Source organism: Piliocolobus tephrosceles, chromosome X (genome assembly GCF_002776525.5).
Source record: "Piliocolobus tephrosceles isolate RC106 chromosome X, ASM277652v3, whole genome shotgun sequence".
NCBI lineage: Eukaryota > Metazoa > Chordata > Mammalia > Primates > Cercopithecidae > Piliocolobus > Piliocolobus tephrosceles.
Window position 1 is genome coordinate 3,481,951 of NC_045455.1, and position 26,148 is coordinate 3,508,098.

The following is a 26,148-nucleotide window of genomic DNA, read 5'->3' on the forward strand; positions in this document are numbered from 1 at the left end:
CCAGATCTTGGGGCTGTCTGTTGAGATCAGGAGACTATTGGGAAGGATTTGATCTACACTTTATGCTTAGTAGCATGAAATGATGGCAGTGAGGGCACTGGGCAGAGGAGGGGTCCTTTCCATAAAGGACTCAGTCAGCCATAGGTAGGCGTGTGCCCCTCAGGATATGCCCAGCGTGCCTGGAGTTGGAAGTGTCCAGAGGAGTATCACAGGCCAGCCCCCACCCCCAGCAGTGGCCTCCCTCTGCTGGAGGAGACGTGACTCATTGCAGGCCACGCTGACCGCGCACCTGACCACATCCTGGGTTAGAATGTTCTTTCTCTGCGCAGCCAAGACCCGCCTCCTATAACTCCTACCCAGGGAGCCCATGGGGTGGCTCATCTGCCTCCAGCAAAGCAGCTCTGTGGATGTTTCTCGGCTGTCCCTGGTGAACCTTTCTCCCATTGTCCCCTCCCCTCCAAGGGACACCCATGGTCGTGGCCCTTTCTCCCAGGACACTTCCCCTCCGCCGTCCCGAGCTTGTCTCCTACCCCGGGCGGGCTCTGATTTGCCGGCATTTGTTTGCAGGTGCACCCCACATTACCCATAATTTGCTGGCTGTGGATCTGACCCCAGGGACAGGGGACTGCTATTTCCTTTGACTCGGAAAAATGCTACCTATGGTTCATTTTTTTTTTTTTTTTTGAGACGGAGTCTCACTCTGTCGCCCAGGCTGCAGTGCAGTGGCGCAGGATGGTCTCAATCTCCTGACCTCGTGATCCGCCCGCCTTAGCCTCCCAAAGTGCTGGGATTACAGGTGCGCCTGGCCTTAATTTTAATTTTAATGTGCAGACCATTGGCTCAAACTGAGCTCAGGTTCAGACAAATTTGGGATTTTTTTTTTTTTTTTTTGCATGAATAGATGTTACTCCTGGCCTATTTCATTCTGCATATGTGCAAATAATTAAAAAAAAAAAAAAAGTAAGACGACCGGGCATGGTGGCTTATACCTATAATCCCAGCACTTTGTGAGGCCGAGGTGGGCCGATCACTCGAGGTCAGGAGTTCAAGACCAGCCTGACCAACGTGGTGAAACCCTGTCTCAAATACAAAAACCAAAAAGTTAGCTGGGTGTGGTGGCACATGCCTGTAGTCCCAACTACTTGGGAAGCTAAGACAGAAGAATTGCTTGAACCCGAGAGGCAGAGGCTGCAGTAAGCTGAGATCACGCCACTGTACTCCAGCCTGGGTGAGGCAGAGTGAGACTCTGTCTCAAAAAAAAAAAAAAAAAAAAAAAGACAGGGCTTTGCAATGTGAGTCTAGTACATTTTAATAGTTGGTTTTTGGCTACTTGTCTAATCCTGATCCTTGAAGTCTACTGATCCCTGCTGCCCACTCTGCAGCACTGCAGGTGTCCCCGGAAAAGGAGGGAGGCCATCCCGGGACTCGGTGCCAGGTGTTCTGCTGGGCGCAGGAGTGAAGCAGCATGCTCAGACTGGGAGCAGGAGGGTGGGGCAGCGCCTCATTTCTGGCTTTTCTGGGCTCTCATGTGTCCCTTTCCTGCAGACCACAGTCAGACCTATAGCACTAGGACCTGGGAAGGTCCTTCGCCACTGGTCACTCACCTTCTTGGCCAATCGGCCCCTGGTGGCCTATGGGTCCTTCATCTCCCCGGAACCCGGGAACAGCAGACACACCACCTCTTCCTTGGGGCCCGGCTTTCCCTGGAGCCCCACGGAAACCTGCAAGCCATCAAAGAAGTGTGAGTGTGGCTGGAAACGGTCACCATGCCTGGCACAGCTGGCGATCAGCAAAGAGAACACAAGAGGACGTAATGCCAGCAGGCCCCGGCCTTGCCCGGGCAGCCCTGAGGGGCTCCAGACCCCAGCTCAGCACTCTACCTGGTTCTCCGGGAGGGCCCTGGGGCCCCATCTCCCCTTGTGCCCCAGGGGGGCCTCGCCTCCCCTGGGGACCCACTGTCCCTGGAGGGATGGCAATCTTCTGGGGGATCCCTGCAATCCCAGGGGCTCCCACAATCCCGGGGGCACCTGGAAGAGAAACAGAGAGGCCCCAGTAAACACACAAGGTCATTCCACTCTTGCTCTGAGTGCTACTGCGTTTCTCACCTGGGGAGGCCCCTTTTGGAGCTTCCCGGACAATGGTGCTTTCTAGAGATGAGCCAGACACAAATGGGCCTGAGTCGTGACTCAGCGCCTGCCATTGGAATATTAAACTTTCCATTCACCAAGGCCCTGTGACAACATCCGAGTCACAGCCTTGGTTTCCTCCCTGCTCTTTACAACATGGGACTCATGCCGGAGAGGATCCTGGCCGTCTGACCTTCAGGATGTCCCCAAGCCTGGAGAGGCTGGGCTGAGCCACTAGCTCGGCAGGTATGCAGACGGCCACTTACCAGGGAATCCTGGCTCTCCCTTGGGTCCCTTGGGGCCTCTGTCGCCCACCGCGCCGGCGGGTCCGGTGTTCCCCATAAAGCCTTGTTCACCCCTGGGCCCTGCAACACAGACAAGACGTCAGGGACACGAACGTCTGTGGGGATGGGGCTCCTCTCACTGTGGCCAGGACACTGTTACCTTTTTCTCCCGGGAGACCGAACACACCAGGCCTGCCCTGGGGCCCGGAGTCCCCGGCCCATCCTTTGGTCCCTGGGGTTCCTGGAGCTCCTGGGTTCCCTGTGTCACCTTTGCTTCCAGGAAGAGCAGCAGACCCGGGTGGCCCTGGCGGGCCCCGATAACCTGTTGGCATTAGGGACAAGAAAGGAGGGTTTACACAGGACCCCAAGGCCCCTGGGGGCAGTCAGGTGCACAGTCACCCACTCAGGGGACAGTCTCTGGCAAGTTTGTGGCATGGAATGACTTTGTTTTTAAAAAACTGTCATAAAATACATGTAACATAAAAGTTACCATTTTAATCATTTTTAGGTGCACTGCTCAGTGGCATTAAATATATTCACCTTCACCACCGACTATCTCCAGAACTTTCTCATTCTAAACTGAAATCTGTCCCCGTTATACACTCACTCCCCATGTCCCTCACCCCCCAACCCTCAGCAACAGCCATTCTACTTTCTGTTTCTATGAATCTGATGACTTCAGGGGCCTCATATGTGTGGGATCACAGGATCCGACCTTTTGTGACTGGCTTCTTTCACTCAGCAGAATGCCCTCAAGGGTCATCTAGGTGGCAGCAGGTGATACGAGTTCCTTCTTTTTAAGACTGAATAAAGGCTGGGCGCGGTGGCTCACACCTGTCATCCCAGCACTTTGGAAGGCCGAGGTGAGAGGATCGCTTGAGGTCAAGAGTTTGAGACCAGCCTGGCCAACATGGTGAAACCCTGTCTCTACTAAAAATACAAAAACCAGCTGGGCGTGGTGGTGTGCACCTGTAATCCCAGCTACTCGGGAGGCTGAGGCAGGAGAATTCCTTGAACCCGGGAGGCGGAGATTGCAGCAAGCTGAGATCGTGCCACTGCACTCCAGCCTGGGCAACAGAGCAAGACTGTCTCAAAAAAACAACAACAAAAAAACAAGAAAACCACCAAACAAAAAAGACGGACTCCTCTTGCGCTGGGCATGTACTGACTGCATTTTGCTTCTTAATTCCTCCGTCGATGGACACTGGGGTTACTTTCAGCACTTCGAGCTTGTGAATAGTGCTGCTGTGAACCCTGACGCACAAATGCTTGTTTGACAGGTGACTTCGTCTTTACGCCACCTCTTTCCAATATTCAGCTCATTTGTGATTAGGAAATGCAAATTAAATTTAATGTTTGTCTAAACACAATACAGTGAGGAAGAAGAAAGCCGTTCATATCGCACATTTCTGAGTCCCCTGCGGTTTGAATATCTGCTATTACAGTAAGTAAATGACATGGCCTGTGTCTCGGCTTCCCGGGGACCAGGTCGTACAGGTGATGGAGATGATACAGGAGGACCATGATGGCCCCTCCCCTTTGACCAGAGTCTGGGCACAGTGTGGAAATGAACATCCGTTCTCCCCCTAGATTAAGTGGGCCATTGCCGGCTCCTGCCCCTAGAGATGTCGAAGCACAGATGCATAAGTCCTGCTTACCTTTCAGGCCAAATATCCCTGGCGCCCCTTTGTCACCAGGTACCCCGGAGATGTTGGAAGGGGGCGTGATGCCGGGGAACCCCTGAAGTCCTGGACTCCCAGGTGGGCCTCGTTCCCCTTAGGATGAAAACAGAAGACGTTATTTTCAGCATTAGCACCCAACTTTTCAAATCTACTGTTTTCCCTCCACACCATCACCTGTGCTGGACCAGAGCCTAGTGAGTGAGACAGTGATGGGAGGTGCCCTCAGACCAAGGATCATCTCATGATGGGGCTGGGGAGGCTCTCAGGGTGGGGTTGGGGAGGGAGGGGCTGTGAACCCCTCCCCCAGCTCCAGCCTTTCTCCTGTGAGGAGCCCTCCACTGGGATCCTTCTGCCTGTGCTCCACTTCCCCAAGGCACTGCCCGATCATGCTTAGATGGAGCCTCAGCCCCAGGCGTAGCACAGCCGCTCAGATTCTGATCCTGATACATGTGGACAGAGGTCAGCACACGTGATGGATGGAAGGTTGAAAAATTGCTGCAAATGAGGCTTGCAATTGACATCAGTATGGTCAACCCTCCCTGTGGCTGTCCTCCAGTGCCTTGGATCCCAGCTTGGACAAAGTGGGTCCTCATTATTCACAGATTCTGTATTTCCCAACTTGTCTGCTCACTAAAACTCACTTGGAATCCCCCCCAAATAAACACTGGCATTCACAGCTATACACAGAAGCAAAATGAGTCCCAGCTGAGGTCCAGCAAGGTGACGCTCCTGCCTTCTTGCTGCAGCTCACACTGTACACACATGTCCTTGTCTTGGTCTCTGTAGTGCCCTGTTTTCCACATTGTTGTGCTTTATGCTGGTGATTTTGCTGTTTCAGATGCCCCCCATGCATTGTGTTGAAGCGCAGCCTAGTGTTGGTAAGTGAAGAAGGCTGTGAAGTCCCTTATGGAGAAACACGTACGTAAGAGAAGCTGCGTTCAGGCACGAGTGAGAGTGCGTGTTGAGTGTTCATGAATCAGCAATCCACACTAAACGAGGTGCCATTACACAGAAAACCAGGTTACATATTGATCACTGATAAACATCTTGTGAGCAGAGGCTTGCAGGAACCTAGCCTTGTATTTCCCCTAGGAGCAATGGTTCAGTATTCACAAAGTCAGTGTTCTTGGTGACTTCAGAACATAACTATGGTGAATAACAAGAACCAACAGTTTTTGGGTCAAAGATTGGAGCTCTTTGGCACTAGCAGGGGAGTAAGAGAGAAACGGCCACATAAGGAAATCTGTGGAAATTCCACTCCTTCCTGTGCTGTCAGCCAACAAGCCACTAATGGAGCTTTATGTGCTGTAGGGCAGTGGTGGTTTGAAATCAGTGTGGACCTGAGTCTGGGCGGATTAAGTCTACTTTCCCTCCTAACCACCTTCAGTCTTTTGTTTTTCCGGAAGGGCTGGGGACCAACATTAGTATTAGAACCCTGCAAAATGTCCGAATGTCCAAGTGGGCAAGGAGGGCATCATTTCTGCTCCGCAGGAGAGTGAGCTGGGCCAAACAGTGCAAATCTATAAAAATGAGAAAACGTAGCAACAGTGGTTTTCTGTTTCCCCTCTGGCTTTATGACTAATCTATACCTATCAGCAGCAGGAAGAGGTTTTCCCCTTGGAAGATCCTGGTATCCATTATCCATCCCAGGGGAAAGGATTCCATTCATGCGTGCTTCCAAGTAGGACAAAACAAACAGCAGGAGAAATATTTAGAGAGGTGAGGCTTGTCTCACAAATCACAGACAAGTGCAAGTGGGTTCATTAGCCCTGAGGGCATGAGTGAGCCACCATCTGTGGTTTGATATAAAATGACACCAATTGAACTGCTTCTAGCTATTGTCACAAACTCCCCGAAACAGATGGTGTCAGTAAATAATGGCAGACTCCTGAGTTAGATGATCCAGTGCAATCCCCAGACTGGCAGATTCCCACGAAAACATAATTAACTCAACTGCAGTGACGAGGACTCTGTTAATGAGAACATTTAGCAAACATGAGTCAGTTTGCTGGAATCTAGATGAAAACCACCAAGATTTCTCAGTAGCCCCCACAGATCGTCCTCAGTACTGACATAAAAAAGTCTCACTAACAGGGGTTCCATGAAGGCCCATGTTGCATGACTCAAGGCCAAATCAGGAACTGATGCTTGAATGTCAGCTGCAGACACAGGTGAGGTTGCAAATTCTAGCTTCAGTGAACTGTGATACGGTTTGGCCGTATCCCCACCCAAATCTCATCTTGACTTGTAGTTTCCATAATCCACACATGTCGTAGGAGGGATCTGGTGGGAAGTAATTGAATCATGCGGGTAGCTATCGTCATGCTGTTCTCCTGATAGGGAGTTCCTACGAGATCCGATGGTTTTATAAGGGGCTTCCCCCCACCCTTTACTCGGCACTTCTCTCTCCTGCTGCTAGTGAAGAAGGATGTGTTTGCTTCCCCCTCTGCCATGACTGTAAGTTTCCTAAGGCCTCCCCCAAGCCATGCAGAACTGTGAGTCAATTAAACCTCTTTCCTTTATAAATTATCCAGTCTCTGGTATTTCTTCATAGCAGCATGAGAACGAACTAACACAAATGAGATGCGACTCATGCAAAGGAAGATAATGGATTCAAATTATTCCCATATTTTCAGAGAAAAGTGTGTATCCTGAATGACATTATATCAGTGTGTGAAGGTCATCACAGAAAGTCGTCTTTCCCTCATCACTAGCCAGAGGCAGTGGCCTCATATGGCAAGGCCCAGTGGCACTGGGCAGTGTCTGCTCTGGCCTCCAGGACCTGCTCTGTAGTCATCAGCTCGTGGGCCCATTGTGATGTTCGTGCAGGTCGAGGGTGGGGGCATGGCTTACAAAAGTCAGCATGCCTCACGGTGGCTTGGAAGCCGGGGACACCGTCCAGGTCCCTGGGATGCAAGGCAGGGAGCGCCACAGGAGGTCACATAGAGTTTTGATAAATGGGTCCCACACAGATCAAATGTGTAATAAGGCCATCAATGCAACCTTAGGGGTGTTCCGAGCTACACATAACTCTCCACTGATGTCAGAAAATTATCCTACAGTTTCACAATATTCTTCTCCAACAAGTATTTGTTGAGCACTCACTCAGGGACAAGCATTTTGCTGAGGTGTAAGTGGAAAATAAATGAGGTAAATTTCTGCCCTTGGGGATGGAAATCTTAACTTTTTTTGTGGTCAAGTACAGGGCCTGAACATCATGCTGTGTGAATCAAACTTTAAAAATGCATGGTCATACGAAATGCTAGCAGCTGTGCTCTGTGACCCCCCTCTACGGCCCACTGTGTGCACCCTGTCGAAATCCCATCTCAGTTTCCTCCGCCCCTCCCTGCGCCGGATCTCCGCTCCACATCTGCTGGCCAAGTCTTCCCCATTGCTAAGTTCCCAGATGGCTTTCAGGTGACAGACTGGTAAAGTGATCATCATGACACTCTGAAAACAATGCTGTTTCGAGGCCTTTAAAAATAGCAGACATTCATTGCTGGCCTCCTGTGTGCAAGAGCTTTACCTGTAGTATCTCATTGTATCCTCCCAATACTCACAAGCACATTTTTATTCTCATTTTACAGACAAGGCCAGAGACATTCAATACCATGGCCAAGGTCACAGGATAAAAATATGGCGCATGTGAGATGCAGAACAGGAACCCAACAGGTGTCTGATTTAAAGGTCATGGGCATGGTCAACTCTACTGCTGGGCTCCCGGGAGGCTTATGCTGGCGGACTGACCCTAGATCGTCACCCTTGACTGAGGCTGTGCTGGTGGACTGACCTAGATCCTCAGTCCTGAGTGGAGGTTGCGCTGGTGGACCGACCCTAGACCCTCAATCCTGGTTGAAGCTGTGCTGGTGTACTGACCTAGATCCTCACCCAAGCGAGGCTGTGCTGGTGGATTGACCTAGATCCTCACCCCTGACTGAGGCTGTGCTGGTGGAGTCACCTTAGATCCTCACTCCTGGGTGGAGCTTCTGCTGGTGCGCTGACCCTAGATCCTCATCCCTGGCAGAGGTTATGCTGGTGGACTGTCCTACATCCTTACCCCTGACTGAGGCTGTGCTGATGGACTGACCTTAGATTCTCACTCCTGAGTGGAGCTTGTGCTAGTGTGCTGACCCTAGATCCTCACCCCTGACTGAGGCTGTGCTGGTGGACGACCCTAGATCCTCATCCCTGACTGAGGCTGTGCTGGTGGACTGACCCTAGGCCCTCATCCCTGACTGAGGTTGTGCTAGTGGACTGACCCTAGATCCACAACTCTGACTGAGGCTGTGCTGGTGGACTGACCCTAGATCCCCATCCCTGGCTGAGGCTGTGCTGGTGTACTGTCCTGTATCCTCACCCTGACTAGGGCTCTGGCAGCACCATGCAGCCTCCCAGGATAGTCTGGGTCCTGTTGGCAGCGCCCCTCCTCTTTCTCCTATCTTCAGATCAGTGCTGTGGAGCTCTGAGGCTAGGGGATTCCGGAGTTTCTAGCTCTTGATGAGGGGAGAGGGCAGGCAGCAGATCCTGGAGAGTCAGATGTGATCTGCAAGCCTTGAGATATCCCTGCACCCCAGAAAAAGTCAGGGTTGCTGGCCTTCTTGGTTCTGACTTCCTTTCCTGTGGGTGTCTGGTTCTAGCTTCATGGGGAGTTGGCACTAGAAAAACTCAGGCTTTTGTGCATGGAAGCCAGAGTTTTTGTTCCCACCATGGAGCCCAGGGTGCCCAGACTGTCCGTCCAGGTGTGCTGCCCAGCTCCCATACCTGAGCCAGGAGATGTACCTGGTCAGGCTGGTGAGGTGGGTGGGGTGCGGGAGAGGCTCACTGATCTCAGAAACAGGCTCTGGGACTGTGGGCTCATGCACAATAAGACCACAACACCCTTAGCAGACTGGCTCCCAGGAAGGTGCTGGTTTCTATTTTTATCTAGAAATGTTTCTCACTGCCATTTAGACTTGAGCCCACCTTGACTGGTGAGCTGGGAGGCTATGGGGTGGGAAGATAGGTTTCTAGTTATTTCCTACCCAAGTATGGTTCAGCGTGGCTCTGCTAGGAGGTTTAATGCATTTATTTATTCGCACATTCACTACCCAGAGTGCTTGTTATGGCAAGTCCTGTGCCAGCGCCCTGGGCACACGGAGGGATCTGACAGGGTCTCTAGGCCAGTCTATCTAACTGATAGACTAGCTTATCAGTTAGTCCTGGGGATGGGTGGTCAGTGCCTCACTAACACAGATGGGAAAAAATAAATTGCCTAACAAACTAAGACTAGCTGACAGGTTCTGCAACAGGTAGTCCTCCCCAGAAAAACCAGCTCTTTCCTGCACTTCTGAGCAGCCTCTCCCACCCCATAGACAATCCATGGCCCCACCTCGGGGTGGGTTCTGGTTATGGGGACAGCAAAGTTGGCTTTGGAATGTGTGGCCTCACCTGGTGCTCCTTGCTCTCCTTTCTGTCCTGGGACTCCCACAGGGCCTGGAAGGGTGTTGGCGTCTCCTGGGTCACCTCTGTCCCCAGGAGGGCCTGGGAAGCCTGGGTCTCCGTGGAGGTCGGCACCTGTGGAAGAGTTATGACAGCAGCTGAGGTCGGTGTTTCCAACCACACAGCTGACTTTCCTAAGTGAAAGAACAGCTCGGGGTGCCTCAAAAGCAGAGAAACAGAGGCAGCCATGGTGATTTCAGCTTGCATGACAATATATGGCCTCCAGGTCGCAGGAGTGAGATTTGAAAGGGATCTTACAGAGATCACAGTGGAAGCCCTTGGCTTTATGGATAAGAGGATCGAGGCCCATCAGAGGGTCCAAATTCACAGAAACAGTGGGTCAAGGAGCTGGGACCCCTCCCAGGCCTCTTGGCTCCTGGGGGCTGCTCTTCAGGCTATGCTTAATTAGGTTTTCAAAGTAAACACTGTCTAAAGTCTTCCCGTTCTCATAACAGGTGTTCACCGCCATCGTGGCAGGAAACAGCAAGACAACTTGACGAGGATCTCCCGCCACTTGCCCATTGGAACTGGAATGGAGTGTTAATGACGCAGGAGTGCGTGAATTTACATGTCATATACACACACACAAATTCATCTGTAGACAGAGCAGTATTTGGCTATATGAAACATCTACAAAGAGCACATTCTAAAAGCAGCTTTAGGATTATGGGTGCTTTTTTCCTTCTTAAATGTGTTAATTTTTAAATGTGTTTAAATGTGTTAATTTTTTTCTCCACTGAACATAAATAATTTGTATATATTGAAAAGAAAACAAGGTTATCTTTTGAAAAAAAGACACAATCAATAATAAAATGATTCCCCACTTAGTGCCTGATGTCCTTCAAATGTTATTTTGTTAGTCCTATAATAGATTACAAAATTAAATGAAAAGACAAGGACATTAAGATTTAGGGTGTGGCCGGGCGCGGTGGCGCAAACCTGTAATCCCAGCACTTTGGGAGGCCGAGACGGGCAGATCACGAGGTCAGGAGATCGAGACCATCCTGGCTAACATGGTGAAACCCTGTCTCTACTAAAAAATACAAAAAACTAGCTGGAGCTGGGCGGGCGCCTGTAGTCCCAGCTGCTCAGGAGGCTGAGGCAGGAGAATGGCGTAAACCTGGGAGGCGGAGCTTGCAGTGAGCTGAGATCCGGCCACTGCTCTCCAGCCTGGGTGACAGAGCAAGACTCCGTCTCAAAAAAAAAAAAAAAAGAGTTAGGGTGAAAATAGCTGAATTTAAAATAAAGAAGTTTCAAGAAGCTGCCAAGCCTTCCTGCACTATTGCTATCTCAGCTTCTCGGGGAGGACAGGCTAAAGGGAGGCCTTCTGTGGGAAAGCCTGGCGATCCTTGTGAGGAATGAATCGACATCCAGCTGCTGTTATTATATCCTGGAAGGGCTCAGGATGGAAACCTTATTCTGCCATTGGTTGTTGGAAATAATGAGGCTTTATATCCCCTCCAGGGAAAAAAATGTGCTACAATAGTTTATAAAATAAGCCAGAAAAATGCTATGAAAGGTGTCAGTTTCTTTTTCCTGTGGAATAAGAAGCCCTTGGTTCGCCACTGCTATGGACTGATGGTGTCATTCTCCCCAACCCCAAAGTTCACAAGTGGAAGCCCTAACTCCAGTGTGATGGCATTTGAAGGGGGGGCCTTTGGGAAGTAATTAGGGTTATGCCAGGTCATGAGGGTGGGGCCCCAAGATGGGGTTACTGCCCTTATAAGAAGTGACAGGGGAGAGCGGGTGTCTCTCCTGTGAGGACACAGCGAGCAGCCAGGACGCGGCCCTCCCAGAACCCGACCACGCGGGCATGCTGATCCCAGCCTCCGGCCTCCAGAACTGGGAGGAAACCCATTTCGGTTGTTTTTGGCTCCCAGCCTGTGGGTGCCCATAGACTCAGCGCTATCGCTGTCTCCAGCATCAGAACTGCCCAGGGGTAGGTGGAGACCGCTGGCTTTCTTATGCCAATGAAATGAGAGATCACAGATACACACTGGGCAGAGTGAATACTCCGGACACCTGAGGGGTGCAGGTGCGCCCCACCCTCCACACAGTGCTGCTGAAAAAGCAAGGACTCTGTTTATACTCTGTCTAAAAGCCTGATGGGTCCATTCAACACAGCAACTGGCTTGAGAAACCGATTCTTAGGGATCACATCTTAGCAGCATACAGGACCCCGGGGCCCGGACCCGCCTCTCAGGGCCCATCACATAGCACTTCAGGAAGCCCACCCAGCTCTCTGAGACCCTCCCTTCCCTGAAGTCTGGAGGGCAGACTCAGCACAGAGTACCTGGGGATCCTGGAAAGCCTTTGGTGCCTGGCAAGCCGTGCAAGCCACGGATCCCACGGAGTCCCGGAAAACCTGTGAGGGTGTCACTCATTGTTATTTCACGTGTAGGACGGCACAGGGGGTTCTGGGTGGGAGACACCCTCAAGATAACTCAGATGTGCTCTGTTGGCTCTGAAACTGTCACCTGGTACTGTCACCCCTACAATCCTGCTAAAGCCCCACAAATAGGAAGCAGCTAAGCCACGCGCTCAACTTACACGACATGTAAACTAACTACTCTTACGTTATGTAGGAAAACCACTGAACTGGGACACTGTCTTCATGGAATCTTTTTAACAGACTCACTAGGCCAGAAGGGGCCTGGGGAGGGGTGACATGTCCCACACCTCTTCTTGACGCCTGGCCACTGTTGTATGTTTGGTTTGTAAAAGCTGCTTGGAACAAATAGCCCGATGTCATTTCCATTCCCTCTGGATTTCTGAGGGTAAATATTTCTAAAGCAGGACACAGCAAACAGGTGGGAATTCCTTCTGTGACGTGGGCAGTAAGCATGGCAGGGTGGTCCATCTCGGGGTTGCCAGGGGGCTGGAAGGGGGCCCCGGGGCGGCCTGTGCGGCACAGTGGGACACTGAGGCTGCTCCTGCATCCTGATCTCGCTGTGCATCCCTGTGTGGCGATGACAAGTGGACCCGGAAGCCTCCCTGGGAGGCTTTCATTCATCCTTCTGGGAGGTGAAGCCCTGGGCAGATTTATGCATCTGGCTTGATTCCCAGTCGCTGGGGGCACCAGTGTACCCTGTGCTGCTATGTTGGTGCAGACCACCACAAGCCACAGCAAACCTGCCTTTACTCTCATATGGGCCTTCGAAGTCGCCCTGAGAGAGGCTGGCCTGCTCAGCGGTGCCTCCTGCACAGCCCACGACTCTGGGTCTGGGTGACCGTGTTTTCCGTGGCCTTACCTGGTAAGCCTGGAGTTCCCGGCCAGCCATCATCTCCTTTGCCACCAGGCAATCCAATCCGCCCCGGCTCTCCCTGCGACCCTGGAGGCCCAGTTAGCCCTGGAAAGCCTGGGAGTGAACACAGCATTAAGTCTGAGCACACAGGACACCTTGGGCACTGCCTGGTGAGGTCCTGGCGGTAGGGGCAGCTGCTCTGGGAGGGGCTGAGGGCCAGAAGGGCTGCAGTGACAGTTGGAGGAGAGATCAGAACTGTCCCTCAAGCTGGGGATGTAGGTGGTCTTAGACCCCACAAACATATTCAGTAGGATTTGTTCAGCCTTGTCAGAGAGAAAATAGTGTGTAGTTTTAATTCTCGCCCTATTATCCAAATAGACGTCTGGAGAGGACCCTGAGGCAGTGCCTGGAGAGATGAGCCTCCTGGCGTTCCCCGGTGCGGAGTAAACACAGCCGGAAGCAGCAGCAACACCGTGGGAAGCCAGCCCACTGTCCGCTCTCCTTCTCTAACCGAGGACGTTCTTAGGGGGTTCTGCATATTCAACGCAAGCAAAGGGATCCCTTACAAACTGTCAGCTTCTATATGATAAACAGAGGCTCGGCCGAAAAGGCGCTTCTCATTCCCCCCCATGCTTCTCTCCAGTTCTCAGGTCTGCCCCCAGCCCAGGTGGTTGTTTCTCTCCACACTGTCAGCCCCGAGGAAGGCTCCTAGGCGGGCAGCAGGCATGAGTGAGCTTCCAGGGTTGGGTGTGATTGGAGGAAATTGACAACATTGGCCGCCTTTGTTCTGGGGTCTCCGGCTGTGTGGCTGCGGGAGATTTTACCTGTTTGCCCTTTAAGCCCAGGAGGGCCTTGGACTCCAGTCACGCCTGTTATCCCAGGGAAGCCGATGTCACCTCCTGTTCCCTTCTCTCCAAAGAATCCCTTCAGACCTGCAACCACAGACATGCTGTTGGAACAGACACCGCACCCCTGTGGGCTCCAGGGAACCCCAGCTCTAGTATGTACAGAACCACACTGCTGCGCCTCCAGGAATGGAGAGAGGCATCTAACCGTGCTCCTTTCTCAGCTGATTTTTAACCTACTTCCTCCCTCTGAGCCTGCACTAGCCAGCCTTCAAGGCAGCACCCATGCACCCCTCACTGTCTTAGGGAAAACAGGACACCCGCAGGGACGATGGGCACAGCTGGCCCCACCCTTCCACTGTGGGACCGCAGCTCTGAGATACTGTCTCCTGGTGATGGACGCAGGGGAGGCTCCACTCCAAAGCCTTTCTGGCCCCAGAGTCTAATAAAAACCAAAATGTTCAAAGGGTAACACCAAAAATAATTCTTGGGTGGGGGTAGCGTCTCTTTCCTGACACATTTTCAGTTGAACAAGTGAAGGCATCATTAGAGACACATGGTAATGATGGTCCACGTTTCTGTCTTCATAAACCAAACGGCCAGAGTGACGGCCTAGGGTGGGAGACGCAGCCAGCCAAGCGTCAGATGGCCCAGCAGCACAGAGCTCCCCTGTCACTCAGGAGGAAGCCACTGGAGCCCAGGTCATAGATAACAAAGGAGCCCGGGAGGGCTGGTAAACTGGGGTGCCTATTTCCCAGCGGCAGTTCTCTGATCCTGTGCTCAACCGAACACATCTTTGCATTCCAGAGCAATTTCTAGACAAAGAACTAGCCCAGCAGTCTCCTCACTGGTCAAGCCTGGAGAGACTCCTTTTCTCCCACCAGGGCCAGCCCTGCAAACACCTGGGGCTCCAGCAACTTGAGCAGTGTGGGGTTCCCCCAAAAGAAAATCCCGAGAAGGAAGAAAACTAGCACAGGCGCCTTGAGACGTCACTGCAGGCAGGAACCTCAGTGATGTGCAGAAGGGAAGGGAGGCACTGTGCCGTCCCAGCCCCTCCCAGCTGGCTCGGGCTGGTCAGCTGCCTCCGTACCTCTCTTAAGCAATGGCCTGACTCCCACTCCCCCTTTCCTGGACCCTTCGCTGTTTCTGAGAAGCTCGGCTGAGCGACCACCTGCTGCACACCCTCAGGTGTTCCGGGAGCCAGGGTACTAGTTGGCTTTTCACTAGTTACACTTTATGGGCTGCAGTGACTCTCATTCACCGAGTGCCCATTCTGGCTATTTTCAGTATCAACGAGAGAGACACAGAGACAGAAAGACGTCTTGATTTTGCCTTCAGATTTAACTTAATTAAAAGTGACGGTCTTTCTTGCACATTGGGCTTGAAGACCTCATTCACTACCAAGTGCTTTCTGGGTTGTTACCAAATTTGATCTGTTTGGCAAGTCGGGCTCCTAGACGAAGGCTCAGGGCTGTTGTTGAAGATGAAGACATGGAAAATAACTCGTGTACCTGGTATTCCAGCGGTGCCCTGCTCCCCCTTCAGGCCTGGTCTTCCTGGTAAATTTATAGTGTCCCCGATGTCACCTGTTAAATGCAAAAGAGATGGCTAAGAACAGGACTTTCCACCGGGAGGCTGTGAGTTTTGCAACTTCTATTTTGTTATACTCCTAACAAGAATAATTTGCTTTAAAATATATAACAGCACTTGCAGGTCTGATACTGGCTCACATGCTCAGAGAGCTCTGAATCGTGGACTCCCCGTTTTCACTGGATGGGCAACACTCACCGAAATCACCGGTCGGGCCGATCTCGCCATATAGGCCTGCTCTCCCTGGGGCGCCTTTGTCACCCTAAGGACAGACACGAACCATCTTAGAAGGCTGTTAGTGAGGTCAGCTGTAACTCTGAAGTTAGCTCACTTGTTTAACTATCCAGTACGCTAGCAATAATACTCAAGGTGTGTGATCTTGTCGTTTTGCAGAAAACTTGACTTTTTCAGCGTGTATCATAGGTGGTTTGCTTAGCTGTTCTTTATGTTTATTTTTTTCTTTGAGACAGGATCTCACTCTGTCACCCAGGCTGGAGTGCAGAAGCACAATCATAGCTCAGTGCTGCCTCGATTTCCTGGACTCAAGCCATCCTTCCGTCCCAGCCTCCTGTGCAGCTGGGATTACAGGTGTGAGCCACCAAGCCTGACTAATATTTTTAAAATTTTTAGTAGAGATGGGGTCTTGCTATGTTGCCCAGGCTGGGCTTGAATTCCTGGGTTCAAGTGATTCTCCCTCCTCTGCCTTCCAAAGTGCTGGGATTACAGGTCTGAGCCACTGTGCCTGGCCTTGCTGTTCTTATGGAACTGTGAAGTGATCCAGTGAAACAAGCTTGGCAACTGCATCATAATCAAGGGCCCAGGTCTCGATCACGACGGTGTGGTGACGTCAGCAGCGGCAGTGACTCTGACCACATCCTCGCTCTGCCACGCTTTCCCACGCACACATGGTGGACCCCATCTCAACGGCGTATTCATGCCTCATGAAAACCCTGCCAGGGAGGCACCGCTACTTCCCAACGACAGGCAAGGGAACTGAAGCACAGACAGGTTTTGTTTAAGGTCACTCCGCCAGCAAGTGGCAGAACTGGGATTTCCATTTGGGCAGCCAGATCGCAGAACTTGCTCTCTAGATTATAAGAGACGTGGGGCTGTGCGCTTCCGTCTGTGCACAGAGGGAGACTTCTCCAGAAGGACGTAGGTGGCTGGTGAGGAGGTTGGGAAGATGCCTGGGTTGCTTGGTGGCTTCCTGGAAGCCCTAGTTTTCCTCTCTACAGTGGCTTCCTCTGCAGAGGGAGCATGAGAATTCTGGTCTACCTTGGTGCCACTGGGACTTCAGCCCTACAGCATCAATGCCCACATGAGTCGCTGCAGTATGAATATAGCCAGGCTGGGCACGGTGGCGCAAACCTAGAATCCCAGCACTTTGGGAGGCCGAGGCAGGTGGACTGCCTGAGGTCAGGAGTTCAAGACCAGCCTGGCCAACATGGTGAAACCCTGTCTCTATCAAAAATACAAAATTAGCTGGGCGTGGTGGTGCGTGCCTGTAATCCCAGCTACTTGGGAGGCTGTGGCAGGAGAATCGCTTGAACCAGGAGGCCGTGGTTGCAGTGAGCCGAGATCATGCCATTGCACTCCAGACTCTGTCTCAAGAAAAAAAAAAGCTCTGTTGTTGGAGGAAGGGGGAGGGTATCCACAGGCTGTACCTTTGTTTAGATAATGCTCTATTTTTCTTTCTCAAAGTTTACTTTTCTGAGGCATAACTTAAATACAGTAATGTCCACTCAAATGCACAGCTCAATGCATTTGAACTCATGTGTCACTGAAAGACACAGAACACTGTCAGCACCCTATGGTAACCCCACCTAAAGCAGCTGTGCTCCCGATACCCCATCAAACAGCCTTGTCAGTTCTTGAACTGCACATCGAAGAAATTGAATCATGTGTCCTTTGCTGTTTCTGGTTTATTTTGTTCAACATAAAGTTTGGAAATGAAGTTAGGTTGTTGGATTTTACCAGGAATTCTCATTTATTGCTGTGTATGGAGATAAAATGCACAGATAATGCTGTGTCTGGTCAGAATATACCATGTTCATTTATTCTTTTCCCTGTTGGTGGACATTTGGGCTGTTTTCTACTTTCGAGCTGTTATGAATAAAGGTCCTTTGGACATTGTTGTAGGTGTCTTTGGTAGACACAGGCATCTTTCTTTTTTCTTTTTTGAGATGGAGTCTTGCTTTGTCAGCCAAGCTGGAGTGCAACGGCGCAGTCTCCGCTCACTGCAACCTCCGCTTCCTGGGTTCCAGCGATTCTTCTGCCTCGGCCTCCCTAGTAGCTGGGATTGAGTGTGCACCACCAAACCCAGCTAATTTTTTATATTTTTGGTAGAGACGAGGTTTCACCATGTTGGCCAGGCTAGTCTAAATCTCCTGACCTCAAGTGATCTGCCTGCCTTGGCCTCCCAAAGTGCTGGGATTATAGGCAAGAGCCACCACACCTGGCTGGCCTCTTTCTTTTTTAAAGTGACCCGAATAGCACACACAGACTGGCTAGAAGATCCTCTCAGCTGCAGATTTTGGGAGTGAGGGGAGGAAGACCCCTGAAGAATTCTGTACACCAAGGTGGGCCAGACACGCAGGCAGGCCCTGGCCTGCCACTAAGGGTTCACACCAAGGGGCCCAGACCTTCTGATCCGCTCCAAATGTGCCCATCCCCCTGGGAAGGCCAGCCGCGTGCTGGGGACTGTGAGAGTACACTATCCTTAACCGAAAGAGGCTAGAAATGGAATTCTAGGAAACGCAATCTATGGGGAGCCACGCTGTGCTATGTTATATACACTGTTTATACAGCACTCAAGGAAACTGCAAGGTAGCTACTACCTTCATTCCGCAGCTGAGGGAGAAGGTGTGGACAAGAGAGCCCTGCCCAGGGTCAGGGCCATCACTGTTACCATCACAACAGCGTGTCTGGCCCACATCAAGTGCTCAACAGACACCTGCTGAACAAAGGCTGAGGGAGTGAATGGCGGCCCGGATGGGAAGCCAGGCTGCCCGGCCCCAGGTCTACACTGTGATTCAGCCATGGGCTCTCAGGCCTGGTGTCACTGATGTGCTCAATTTCAGAGCTTCGATCCCTGAAAATTCAAGTTTTCTTCTCTCAAGGACCCCATAAAAATGCAGACAACATGCTTCACCCAGCACAAGCACACAGAAGGACCACAGCAGCTGGGGGTGGCCTCACACTACAGCCGCACAGTGTCCACGTGCAGCAGCTCCTTACAGGGCTGTGTGGACCGCGCCAAGCCTGAGGCTGCCCTGAACATGCCGCTGACACTCTCACCCTAGCAAATGCCAGACCAAAGCACGTTCATTAACAAGCAGAGGGGAGAGGAGCTCACAGAACAGGGGGAGTAAAAGACGCCCACTCACCCGGCTTCCTATGAATCCTGGGAACCCTGTAATTCCAGGGGGGCCAGCCACCCCAGGGAATCCTGGCAAACCAGGGATGCCCGGCGCTCCGATGTCTCCCTTGACTCCTTTGATGTGGCCGGGCCTCCCAGGCAGCCCGGGGATTCCCGACAGTCCTGGGATGCCTGGCATTCCTGGGATACCTGCAGGAAGACCCTGGGGTGTAACACTCTGGCGAGGACGCAGCACCTGCCCTCCTGAGGTTTCCAATGTTGCAGCCTGGATGCATTTTGCTATCCTAAGTGCTGCAAATCTTAAGATGGGAAAGCGAGGTTACTCAGGCATCAGAGAACAACCCTGCACGGGCTGTGGACAAACGGGGTGCCCAGAGACGAAAAGCACGAAGAAAGCCAGGTGTAGGGCACGGGCGTCTCTGGGGACGGAGAGCAGCAGGAGCTGGGGCAGGCTGGGGCAGCAGGGACTAGGGGACCCCTGGCTGCAGGTCAGAAGACTCACCTTTTGCGCCCAGGTATCCTTTCAGTCCCATAGGCCCTTCGTCTCCTTTCTCTCCTTTAATGTCTTTCATTCCTGGCAGGATGACGGGAGGTGGTCCTGGGGGCCCAGGGTCCCCTCGGCTGCCTGGAAGGGAATAGAGTGCTGTCATTTTCTGGGGGCTCCAGACCAGGCAGGAGAACACAGGTGAAGACCTGGTCCCTGAGGCACGGGGGCTGCACGTCTCCCCCAAGCGGGGAAGCCTCGGAGAGAGACCAAGGGCTCCGGAGAAGCCTCTCCTGTGTCCATCGGAGTCGTCGGAGTTGGGGGTGGCTCCAGGGTCCTGGGCCTGAGGCTGGAGTCACTGAGCACACAGCACCACAGCGGGTGGATCTGCCTGCCAGCAGACACAGAGGGAGCGGTCAAAGCTAGTGTGGCTTCCATAGGATGTTTTGTGAGAGGGTCATTTTGTCATGTGTGCTCTGATGGGACTGTGATGGACCTCGGTCACAAGTAGGAAGGCCCATGAGGAGAGCGCCAGCTCCGTGCCCTCCTGTAGGCACCTTCACAGGGAGGAGAAGCATGGAAGGGACGCCGTGGGGGCGTTCTGAGGACCTGAGGAATTCCAGGAGGGGCAGGGCCCAGAGCTGCAGGCCGGGTGGGAAACTGTGCTAGTTCAGGCTGGGGATGCCCTGGAATCCATCCTCATTGGAGGAGTGAGTGAAATCTGGCTGAGTGAAAATAACTGAGTTTCATTCTCTAAGCATTTACTGTGTATTCAGTACTTGGCTAGAGGCTGATGGGATCAAAATCATAAATTGGTCCTGACCCCACAGAGCATGCCCACCAGTGGAGGGACAGACACCCCCATGGTTAACTTCACCCTAAGGAGGCTCGAGGAAATAATTACAGCGGAGCTGAAAATTACTTAATCTTAAAATGCCATTTTTTTTTTTTTGCGTGAAATAGCCTGAAATCTCTGTTAACATGAAGACTATTTGAAAACGCCAAGTGTGAGTAAAAATCTTAACAAAAATGAGCACCCAAGATTGCAATTACACTCCTGCTGGCAGCCTAGGAAGGTTCCCATTTCTCCACCTCCTCACCAACACTCACTCTCAGTCATTAAGTTTTTAGAGACCACTGTGATTATTTCAGAACAAAAGCATCTGAACAGAAGTCATGCAAATGTGCCTTGTTAGTAATAAACTCAATGAACGAGGGGCCTGACCTGGGGGGGTCTTGAGATGCCTGTCCGCGTGGCGGTTGAACCCACCTCATGTGTGGCCCACGTTCTCTCTGGCACTGTGTTACATCCTTCCACTTGGAAAGCTGTGTCCTCCTGCACCGGATGGCACTCCCTTCTCTTTTCCCTGCTTTTCACCAGCCCCCCTTCATGTTTACCACAATATACTCATGGTGCAATATGTTTTCATGACATATTTGGTTCTTAGCGATGCCATCATTTTGGTTCTCAAGAGTTTCCTTCGGTTAGGATTATTCCCTTATCACATGGTCAGTGTGTTGAGGCAGGGATAAAGCCCTTGAGCTTTCGTTAGTTCATTTTGTTTGTTTCATCTCGCTTAGGGTTCCTGGATGCATGGGTTTTCAAAAATTCATTCTGGGTTAGGAGGATGTTAAGAGAGGGACATACCTTTAAAACCTGGCTCACCAGCCAGACCCTTCAGACCAGGTATTCCGAAAAATCCAGCCTCGCCTTTGCTCCCTGGAAACCCGGGTCTCCCTTTGAGTCCAGGCATGCCCTGGAAACCATCCATCCCAGGTGAGCCTCTCTCTCCTTCAGAGGAAAAGAGAAAAGTGCTGGGTTAGACGTGAATAAAATGCATGGGACATTTTAATCTCACGTCTCTGTAACGTTTCGGCAATTCAAGTTCTGAACCTAAAATAGGGACTTCTGGGGACACCATCTTCTGAGCAACTCTCTCTGTTGATCTCTGCTATTAACAGACAGCATTCCAGAGTCAGCCCGTCTTCAGACCAGACACTGGCAACAAGGAAACATATAAAGGTCAGGCAGGAAGACTAGGAGGGAAATCTGAAGGTGATGCAGGTCCACGGGCCCACAGGCCCATCAAGACAAAGGCAGAGGGGCGTGCTGGAAAGGAGGGCAGCAGTAACACTGCACCTGGCATGGAAACACGACACAGGACCATGGAAAGAAGACCAATGTCTCCAGCAACATAAGGACAGACCAAGGTGTCTCCAGCAACCGAAAGACAGACCCATATGTCTCCAGTAATGGAAAGACCAACCCACGTGTCTCCAGCAACGGAAGGACAGAACTGTGTGTCTCTAGCAATGTTCACGGGCTGGAGGGCTCTGCTTCTAGACTGGCCTGCTTGTGCTGAAATAAACCTATCCCTGTAACCAACTACTTTGCTTTGCTTTGGTTTGGTTTCAGATTCACCAAATAACCTCTGGATCTGAATCCAGGCTCCTGATTGGACCTCTCCACACATCTCCCTGTGCAGATGGTCATATTTACAGTAAGATGATGCTTCCCAGGGAAGAGCAGTTTGTCTTGGCAAATTCATAAACTGGCTTTGTCAGGCACGTTGGTCCCACCAGCGTCTAAGCAGCATTAACCAGCCGTCCTGGGGCTGCTGTCTCCTGGGTCAGGAGAGTCCCAAGGCCTCCAATCTGCAGACGTGTGAGGCCAGCCCCGCGGCCCACAGAGCTGCCCAGCAGAGCTGTCTCAGGTCAGAGTTTATCAGACCCAACCTCCCCGCAAAGTGATCCCTGGTCACAGTCACATAATTACCTTTTAGCCCGGGGGTCCCGGGCATTCCATCAATTCCTTTAAATCCAGGGCTTCCTGGGTGGCCTCGCTCCCCTGCCAAGCCAGCATCTCCTCTGTCACCGGAGAGACCTTTCATGCCCACAGGGCCAGGAGCGCCTATGTCCCCAGGGTCCCCTCTATCTCCAGGCAGACCTGTTGGGAAAAGGAGCAAATCAAAGAGGGTGGACAAACACACACACAGGAAATTTCTCTTCTGCTTTTACAGCAGAAAGAACATCATCTTACTTCTGAGTGTTCGGTAAGAAAAGCTTCTTGGAAGGAAAGTGGAACGCCGCCATGTTGGGGTGAGTTTCCAAAGTGTGGCCTGAGCGGGACCCTGGGGCTGGCCTTTCAGGAGAGGTCTTTATCTGGAGGTTGAGGCTGTGCTGGGGGTGCCAGCCAACATGGCTTTCCCACTGCAGCCTTCAGAAGCCAAGGGACGAAGCTGTTTGGATGCTGATGTGAGTGGGGGGCCTTGGTCACTGGGGCTAGTCAAGAGCTGGCCTGTTCCTCGCAAACATCACCGGCTCCAGCCTGGAGTTAGTCTGGGGGACCCTCCAGCTGCCCATTTGCTGCCGCTGCCTCTTTGGTCTCTGTGCTCCCATCTCACCATTGCCACTGTCACGAGCCTGGCAGCTCCCAGCCCATAGCTGTCCTCGCGCCTCCCCTGACTCCAAGCCTTCCGAGGACTGCCTGCTGGGTCCCTAAAATCCCTTCTTAATGCATTTCTCTGTTAAAAACTCCCAAAAGCCCCCTCTGCCTGGGGGCTGTAACTCCTTAGCTCCAGCATTCACTCCTCCCAACCTTTGGCTCAATCTTCCCATCTAAAGCCCCAGCCCCTCCTATCAGGTTCTCTTCCCCAGCCGGTTTGGGGGATCACAGGCTCCAGTGTTCCCTCGCAATCCAGCCTCTGCTGGGGTGGTCCCCCTTCCTAGAGAGCACCCTGCATTCGCGTCCCAGCCTTCTCCCCTGCTGGTGCCAGGTACTTCTCCCCTTGGGCTTGCTCTGACCTGCCTGTCCCCGCCTCCTCTGGGTCACTGGGGGCCGCGTGGCCTGGTCACTCTGCTGGCTTTGCCCAGGCCAAGTGGCAGCCTTTTAATGTGTGTGTCTCTCTCTCCACATAAAGTGTAGGCTTTAGTTCAGGACAGGCTTTCCCATGGGTCTTGTAAGCACCACATGAGGCTATGTCCACTTGATTCTCAATAGCTGAGAACCAGCACCGCCCTGTCAATACTGAGCTAGGAGCCTGAACCTCTGGTTCAGGTTTGCTACCCCGGGAAGCCAGTGGCTAGTGCGGCAACAGGGGAGTGGGCCCTGCCTGAGTCCAGCCCCCAGCTCTTGGACACAGGTGAGGTCCCACATGGGGGAAACCAGTGTGTGTCTTCAAGTGGCACGGCAGTCCCCTGCTAAGGTCCTGGACAAAGCTGTCGCCTGACTGGCAAACCAGAGAAGTATGGTTAAGACTGAGAGTTTCTAAAAGGTGACTGTGGTCCATGGAGACCACTCCTTATTAAGCAACTGCATCTTTCCCACTTTTCAGGTACAGTGTCCTTTGGTGACATAAAACACTTCCTTAAAAAGCTGTTTTTCTGGACAAAACAAAAAGGTGGGAAAGTGTCTCGATTCCTCCAACCTGCACTGACAGTTTCACTGGACCATGAAGCGTACAAGTCTGGGAAACTGGCTGTGCTGAGTGCTGGAGAGTGGCCTGGCCAGCGGTGGGTGATGCCCATGGATGCTGTGCCCTGCTGTCTTCCGGGCCACCTGTGCCACCTGCCTTGGCCTCTGTGTGGTGAGCATGCAGCCGAGGCTCCCCTCCCCGCTACTCTGCTCCAGCCTACCCCCCGCCCCGTTTTCCACCTGCTTCCAACCCACACCCTGCACTTTCATAAAACAATTTCTCCTCTCCACATCAGAGCAGCGATTCTGAACTTTTGCAGTGGGAATTTCTTTCCTTTTCTTTTTTCCTGATGAAACCTCCCCTAGATCCTTAATACATATAACAGGAACAGAGGATGAGCCGATGTCTCCAGCTGTTTAGGTCTCCTTGTTAGGCGAAATACACGTTCTGGTTTGGGAACCCCTGCAGCTCTTAAGGGGTTCCATGGAACAGAGTTTCAGAGCTCCACAGAGAAGGCAGTGCTAGTTCTCTTGGCAGGACCAGTGAGGACCCTACTCGTTTAGGGGAGGGCTGGAGTCTTACCTTCACGACCTGGGATTCCTGGCAGCCCCAAGGGCCCCTCTTGGCCAGGAGCTCCTGGGAATCCATGCTGTCCTGGAGGCCCGGACAGGCCTGGCTGGCCGGAAGGTCCCGGAAGGCCCGGCTGGCCCTTCAGCCCTGGCATCCCAGGCATCCCTTGACTTCCTGCGGGAATCAGAGACAAGAGCTGTAGGGGCCGACTCTGGACTGTTTGTCACAGACAGCGTCTCCCTCCACGCACTCATTCTGTTCAGAGAGTACTTCATGCTTTTCCGGACTCGAGAGAATCAGGAAAATGCAAAGAAGTATAAAGGGTAAAATCACGGTAACGCACACCATCACTCAGGGATAATGACTACCACAGGGCATTTCCTTCCTGCCCTTTTCCATTCCTACAAATAACTAGACCTTTGCAGAGTTGACATGGCACAATAAGTACAGTTTTAACCTAGTTTTCTTCACCTGACTTTATATTTTGAACATCGTGCCACATTTAAAAATAGTCTTTGAAACATTTAAATAACTACATGAATAAAACTCTATCACTGGAGACATTTAATGTATTCCATCGCATTCTTCCCACTTCTTTCACCCAGTGTGAACACCTGCTGTCCACAGCATCATCTTTCATTAAAGCTTGGGGCTGGGGTTCCCAAAGCCGATTTGGCATCAGTTGAACCCTTGAAGTCACTGGGTGCCTTGTCACTCATGAAACGTGGGTGCTCTGTCTACTTTGATAGAGATACATTGATAACATCGTAAACAACATTAACACATTTTAAAAAAGTGTTAAGTTTTACACCAATAAAATTGCATTCCAGATTATTCCTATTTTCCTTCTTCACCTCTGACTAAGCACGGTCAGGCCCATCATCTTTCTCTCATACCAACTGTACACATTCTGCCAAGGAAACCAGCGATCCTGTCACGGCCCCCGTCACGGCCAGGTAGATGCAACTTGACAACAGATTACATCAGTTAATCCACACCTGTCAAAGTTCTCAGATGCCCAGACTGCACCGACTACCGCAGGTATCACGGTGTCGTCACAGACACTTTCTAAAGGAGCATTGGAAGGCCATGGGAGAAGGTATGCATGGCTGCCACCATAGGGCACTGCTGCTTCCTACCAAATCCCCTGGAAGGGACTGGGGTTGCCCTTGGAGGCCCTGTGCAGCCGGGATGGGGCCCCGGGCTCCCCGATGGGGCACTCACCTCTGAATCCAGGGGGGCCTCTGTCTCCGGGAAGGCCTTTAAACCCAGGCTGTCCAGGCACACCAGCATCTCCGCGTGGCCCGGGCTGGGCTCCCAGGACTTCTCCAGGAAGGCCCCTGTCCCCAGGGGGCCCGTCTGGCCCTGGCAGGCCGATGGGACCTGGGGGTCCATCTGGGCCAGGGAGGCCCACTGCGCCTTTGGATCCTCGGGGTCCTATGAACCCTAAAAGGAAACATGGGTGGGCCCAACCCACAAGTTAGCCTGGTGACGTTCTAAGAGAAGTGTCAAAAAGAGGCTGGAAACAGCAAACATTTGGCTATGGGGTCCTCAGAAGGCATTCCTCATTCCTCAGCTCCAGCCCTTGGCCCTGTGGTTCTTCTTGGAACCTACAACCTTTGCCACGTTGTTCTGTTGGTTACGTTTCTTCTGCTTCCCCTGCCATCCGGCCCCTAGCCCTAAAACAGAGCGAAGGTGGACAAGCCCTTAAGAATGCCTCCTTGGACCCAGATCTGCATAATTCATGGCTTCCCCTGCTTTGCAAATAAGAACAGCTTTTTGTAGGACCTTCTAGGTTGTGGTGAGTGAGGAACGGTGAGATCCCAGGGAGGCAGGCACGAGCAGGGCCATCAAAGCCAAAATGCTGCCTGCCGTAACATCCCCCTGGGAGAAACCCACCACTGTCAGTGTGGAAACGCTTCGAAGAGGAACGACACCCTCTGCTGTATGGACCGTGAAAATCATGAAGTCCCATCTGTGGATAGAGGGAAGGTGGCTGTCCTGTGTCTTTTGTGGCTGCCCCACTGGATCAAACGATCTCATCAGGTCA

General features: G+C 52.1%; 1 protein-coding gene and 1 long non-coding RNA gene across 3 annotated transcripts in view; one reads left to right on the plus strand and one right to left on the minus strand.

Moving 5' to 3' along the window:
- COL4A2 (collagen type IV alpha 2 chain) overlaps positions 1-26,148 on the minus strand; it is a 199,989-nt gene that overhangs the window by 6,816 nt on the left and 167,025 nt on the right. Inside the window, exons 29-45 of the mRNA XM_023217645.2 lie at positions 25,323-25,544; positions 24,111-24,272; positions 21,890-22,060; positions 20,762-20,905; positions 19,132-19,254; positions 18,637-18,818; positions 15,449-15,512; positions 15,172-15,246; positions 13,640-13,747; positions 12,822-12,929; positions 11,864-11,935; positions 9,520-9,645; positions 4,069-4,185; positions 2,571-2,732; positions 2,393-2,491; positions 1,881-2,027; positions 1,605-1,721 (exon numbers count right to left, since the gene is read on the minus strand). Of these exons, the coding sequence (XP_023073413.1) occupies positions 1,605-1,721; positions 1,881-2,027; positions 2,393-2,491; positions 2,571-2,732; positions 4,069-4,185; positions 9,520-9,645; positions 11,864-11,935; positions 12,822-12,929; positions 13,640-13,747; positions 15,172-15,246; positions 15,449-15,512; positions 18,637-18,818; positions 19,132-19,254; positions 20,762-20,905; positions 21,890-22,060; positions 24,111-24,272; positions 25,323-25,544 (2,199 nt within the window). The remainder of the gene's footprint in view (positions 1-1,604; positions 1,722-1,880; positions 2,028-2,392; positions 2,492-2,570; positions 2,733-4,068; positions 4,186-9,519; positions 9,646-11,863; positions 11,936-12,821; positions 12,930-13,639; positions 13,748-15,171; positions 15,247-15,448; positions 15,513-18,636; positions 18,819-19,131; positions 19,255-20,761; positions 20,906-21,889; positions 22,061-24,110; positions 24,273-25,322; positions 25,545-26,148) is intronic.
- LOC111546318 lies at positions 3,426-10,391 on the plus strand. 2 transcript variants are annotated; one of them, XR_002732730.2, is made up of 3 exons: positions 3,426-4,673; positions 4,931-4,970; positions 7,680-10,391. It is a non-coding gene; the product is annotated as an uncharacterized LOC111546318 (long non-coding RNA). The 2 variants fall into 2 exon arrangements; XR_002732731.2 differs by having other exon boundaries at positions 3,426-3,690; positions 3,786-4,970; positions 7,680-10,389.